The sequence below is a fragment of the Vitis riparia genome, unplaced genomic scaffold (assembly GCF_004353265.1).
Source record: "Vitis riparia cultivar Riparia Gloire de Montpellier isolate 1030 unplaced genomic scaffold, EGFV_Vit.rip_1.0 scaffold303_pilon_pilon, whole genome shotgun sequence".
Classification (NCBI taxonomy): Eukaryota; Viridiplantae; Streptophyta; class Magnoliopsida; order Vitales; family Vitaceae; genus Vitis; species Vitis riparia.
The window spans coordinates 43,406-47,222 of record NW_023269666.1 but is presented as its reverse complement, the minus strand read 5'-3'; the positions used below and the strand labels follow the sequence as shown (position 1 = coordinate 47,222).

The 3,817-nt window shown below is 32.9% G+C and overlaps 1 protein-coding gene across 1 annotated transcript; it reads right to left on the bottom strand.

Moving 5' to 3' along the window:
• Positions 1 to 1,184: 1,184 nt before the first annotated feature.
• Positions 1,185 to 3,482, bottom strand: LOC117909748 (coatomer subunit beta'-2-like). The gene is made up of 10 exons (XM_034823806.1): positions 3,426 to 3,482; positions 3,289 to 3,309; positions 3,108 to 3,169; positions 2,952 to 3,006; positions 2,634 to 2,670; positions 2,223 to 2,548; positions 2,010 to 2,141; positions 1,771 to 1,919; positions 1,587 to 1,655; positions 1,185 to 1,451 (listed from the first exon to the last, which is right to left on the bottom strand). Exons 1-10 carry the CDS (start codon positions 3,426 to 3,428, stop codon positions 1,343 to 1,345), a joined length of 963 nt encoding a protein of 320 aa, XP_034679697.1. The 5' UTR covers positions 3,429 to 3,482; the 3' UTR covers positions 1,185 to 1,342.
• Positions 3,483 to 3,817: the final 335 nt, after the last annotated feature.

Below are 3,817 nucleotides of genomic sequence, written 5' to 3'. Positions count from 1 at the left end.
GATTTTTTAGAACACGGAAAACACAAAAAACAAAAACATATCCCTTCCCCAAATAAGTTTTTTGTGTTTTTTGTTTTCAAGAACATAAAACAGTTATTGAAAACAGGAACTAAACATACCTGTATATTTCAGTCATGATTTACATGGTGAAGATATCTAAAAACGTGGTTTTAAATTGATATTGTAGTGTTTTTTTTATTTCCTTATATTTCAATAATCAATCACGATTTGTGATTTTAACCTAAGAGATTTGTATTTTTAAAGAATATTAAGTGCTTTTAAATATCATAATATAAAAATTATGAAACGATCAAGGAAATGTATTAAAAATAAGATGGTGGATAAAACTTTCTACTTGTCCTTTGTTACTTTTTTCACATAGTTACAAATAATGATTAGTTATAAATAATAATTATTTTGAAACCTTGTTAAGTATCAATCAAGTTTAATATTTATTGTTTAATCATTTAAAATGACTTTAAGTTAAATTGTTCTTAAATTATTGAATTAAACCTTATTATTTATTTTTTATTTTAAGTATTAAAAGTATTAAGACTATTTGGTAAAGTTTAAAAAAAAAATTCAATCATGAAATTGACACATTTAACCTTATTAATTTTAATTAATCTTTATTTTCAATGATTTTAACTTATATTTATCTTCATTAATTTTAAGTAATAATTTTATTTATAAAACATGGATATTTAAAATATTATAAATACATAAAATAATCATAAAACATTTATTATAAAAAAAAAGGTTATGAATTTAAAATCATAATTTTAAAATATATTCTCACTAATGTGAGCAAAAAAAGCAAAAATGATTTGATAATAAGTATGAGTTAATTATTTAGATTTATTGCTTTAAGTTATAATATTAAATTATTTTATCAAACATAACCTACTTAAGTCATTAAAATGATTTATTAAACTCTCTGATTTTGTTTATTAAAAAAATGTCACCAACACTAAAATTAATTCGCAAGACATTACCAATTATTTTAGAAATCATCCATCCACTTTTATTTTCAAGTATAATCCATCCGCATTGGAATATGAAGGTGACCTATTGAAGCGAATCTAAAGTGCACACAAAATAGAGCATTACAACGATTCTATAGCTAATTGCTCAGAGTTGCCCAAATACATGGGGATCTTGACAAAAGGAGATCTAAGTTAGGCTGCTACAAATATTTTCATCAACCATTGATAGAAGCTGCTTTTACTTGAAATTGCTTAATATTATGACATTATTCTTGCCAGTCTATCTTCTACTCAAAGATAGTTATTGTATCAGGACACACCATAGTACATAATGGTAATACTATGAGTTGTACAAATCAACATTCCTTCTTCTCTTCCTCCTCAACCCGGATGCCCATGAAACCCCCACTCTGAGAACGGAGAACTTTTACCATAATCGTTCCTTTGTCATAGCCAATCACAACCCTGTTCAGAGAAGCAATGATAACAGGAGGGAATAGTGAGAAAAACAATTTGTTTCTTTTTATCCTTTTGAGCATATTAACAATCTTCAAACTGATGAAAGGAATAATGAAATAAAAGATGAAGAAACTCAATTACCTGTTTGAGCCTTTCATGCACCCAAGAGCCCAAACTCTTTCAAAACCATAATTCAGGGTGTTCTCCAGCCTGCAGTTTGACAAGGATGGTTCAGAAAAATACAGAATTTCTAGCTATAAGAGAACACCCAAATGCATAGTAAGTTTCTTGCTGATAAGAAAATTTTGAGCCATGAAACTGTTACCTGTAACTAGCTCCATCCCATATATGAACATTCCCATCCTCAGAACCTGTAATGATGAGGGGAAGTTCAGGGTGAACACACACTGCAGAAACATTATTTGTGTGGCCTTCCATTGTTTGTACACAACTCTTGGCTTCATAATCCCACACCTGTTTCCGGCGGATTTATCAACGACTCAACCAATATTTTTGTATACATATGATCTACATAAAGCTATGAAAAAGTATTGAGTTTTAGACCTTAGCAGTGTGGTCATCCGAACCCGAGATCAGATATGGTTTCGAGCCTCTCATGAAGTAATCAATGCAATTCACTCCTTTTGAATGTCCATCCAGTGTAAAGTCTGGCGCAGGTGAGCTGAGATTCCAAATCTGAAAACAGGCAGTATTGCCTTACCGTGACCAAGAAAGAGTAAAGAATTAACCAAACAACAAATGAGAATTAATTTTGACCTTTATGGTGCCATCAAGAGAAGCACTTGCAAAAGTGTTTGCGTCTTTGGGACTAAATGCCACTTGCATCACATAGTGGGCATGTCCCTGGAACGTTTGAGTACACTCCCAACCCTTCTCCCAATCCCAAAGCTTTATGAGCATGTCATCAGAAGCTGACAGCACATATGGAAGGGTGGGATGGACTGCAACACTCCTAATGAAATCGGTATGAGCCTCAAATTCTGCAATCTTCTCCATTGTATTGTAGTCGAAGACTCGGATAAACTTGTCATCAGCCCCAGTAACAACCCATTGTTTGCATGCTATAAACTTTGCTGACCGAACTGCAAACATACATTCAATTTTTAAACAAGGAACTATGCATTCAAGTATCTTCAGGAAAGGCGAAATATGTATCTGCATGTGTACCTGGTGATTCGGCGACCTTGAAAGACTTTACAAGTTCCTGGAATATATAGCACCCAAGTGTAAGCACTATATATATGCATGAAAAAATTTCTATCAATGAAATAAAGATTCACTTCAATTCGCAACAGACCAATCATCTAATGGGCGCCATTTTTGCACTGAAGCTCAAGATTTCATATTGAAAATATTTAGTTCCCACTAACTTCTAGGATGGTAAAGACTATTATGATCACAAAGGTGAAAACCCACCAAAACCAAGTGGGTTTTTAGAAAATGAAACAGGCCTATTTCTATGATACAAGATCACAAATTCCATACCTGCGAGAGGTAGTTCCAGATGCACACAGTTCCTGAATATAAACTTGCTAGAATCCTGAAGGAAGAAGAATCATGCAACATGCATCAGTAAAACAATTAAACACTTCCATGGATCACATTGAAAGATTGGAAAATCAAATCAATTCATAACTATACCATGGTTCCTTAGGATGTAGATCCACAGATTTTACTCTTTCTGATTGTTGAACGAGCTCTTTCTGGCCGAACAAACAGTTATCCTCAGCATGTTATAGATTAATTCACAAATTTAAAGAAATGAAAACTGAACCTATTTCTTAAAAGGAATTTGAAATAAATAAATAAAAATTTGAAGTACCTCAATTTCCAATACGGGGGCCTGTGGTATATAAATATGAACAAAAAGGAAAAAGATTTGTTAATCACAGCCACTTCTTGAGCTTTTCTTCATTTTACTGAGACTGATGAAAAAAATAATAATAATGATGGACTCACCATTTTTGAGGGTGGAAAGCTGCAAAACTTAAGGGATCGACAGTGGAAGAGAGAATATTGTAGAGGTTTTGTGGGTTTATGGCATGCATTTCCATCTCTTTAAATACTATGATATCCTTAGTAGCTAAGAAAATGAACCTGTCTCAATCTATGAATCCATATCCACTTGATACTCTTCTCTTAGCTCGCTATGTTGTCACCCAAGAGCCTGAGTCCGTCCATTCATCTGAGGTGGAGGAACTGAGGGTGGAGACGAAGTTTCAATTATGTAGTGGTTTGACCCACGTGAGAAGAGTAAAAGGAGGGACTGTTCCAGGAAGGTAAGAAAATTCAAAATATAGGACCAAAACCTTGTACGCATATACACGCATTTTAGTATTGATGTTTCAACT

Excerpts from the sequence above, each read along its gene's own strand:
- LOC117909748 (XM_034823806.1), bottom strand. Across the intron at positions 2,549-2,633 it reads CAAGGTCGCCGAATCACCAG|TTCGGTCAGCAAAGTTTATA; the intron begins GTACACATGCAG and ends GTATGTTTGCAG. Across the intron at positions 1,920-2,009 it reads CGGATGACCACACTGCTAAG|GTGTGGGATTATGAAGCCAA; the intron begins GTCTAAAACTCA and ends CGCCGGAAACAG.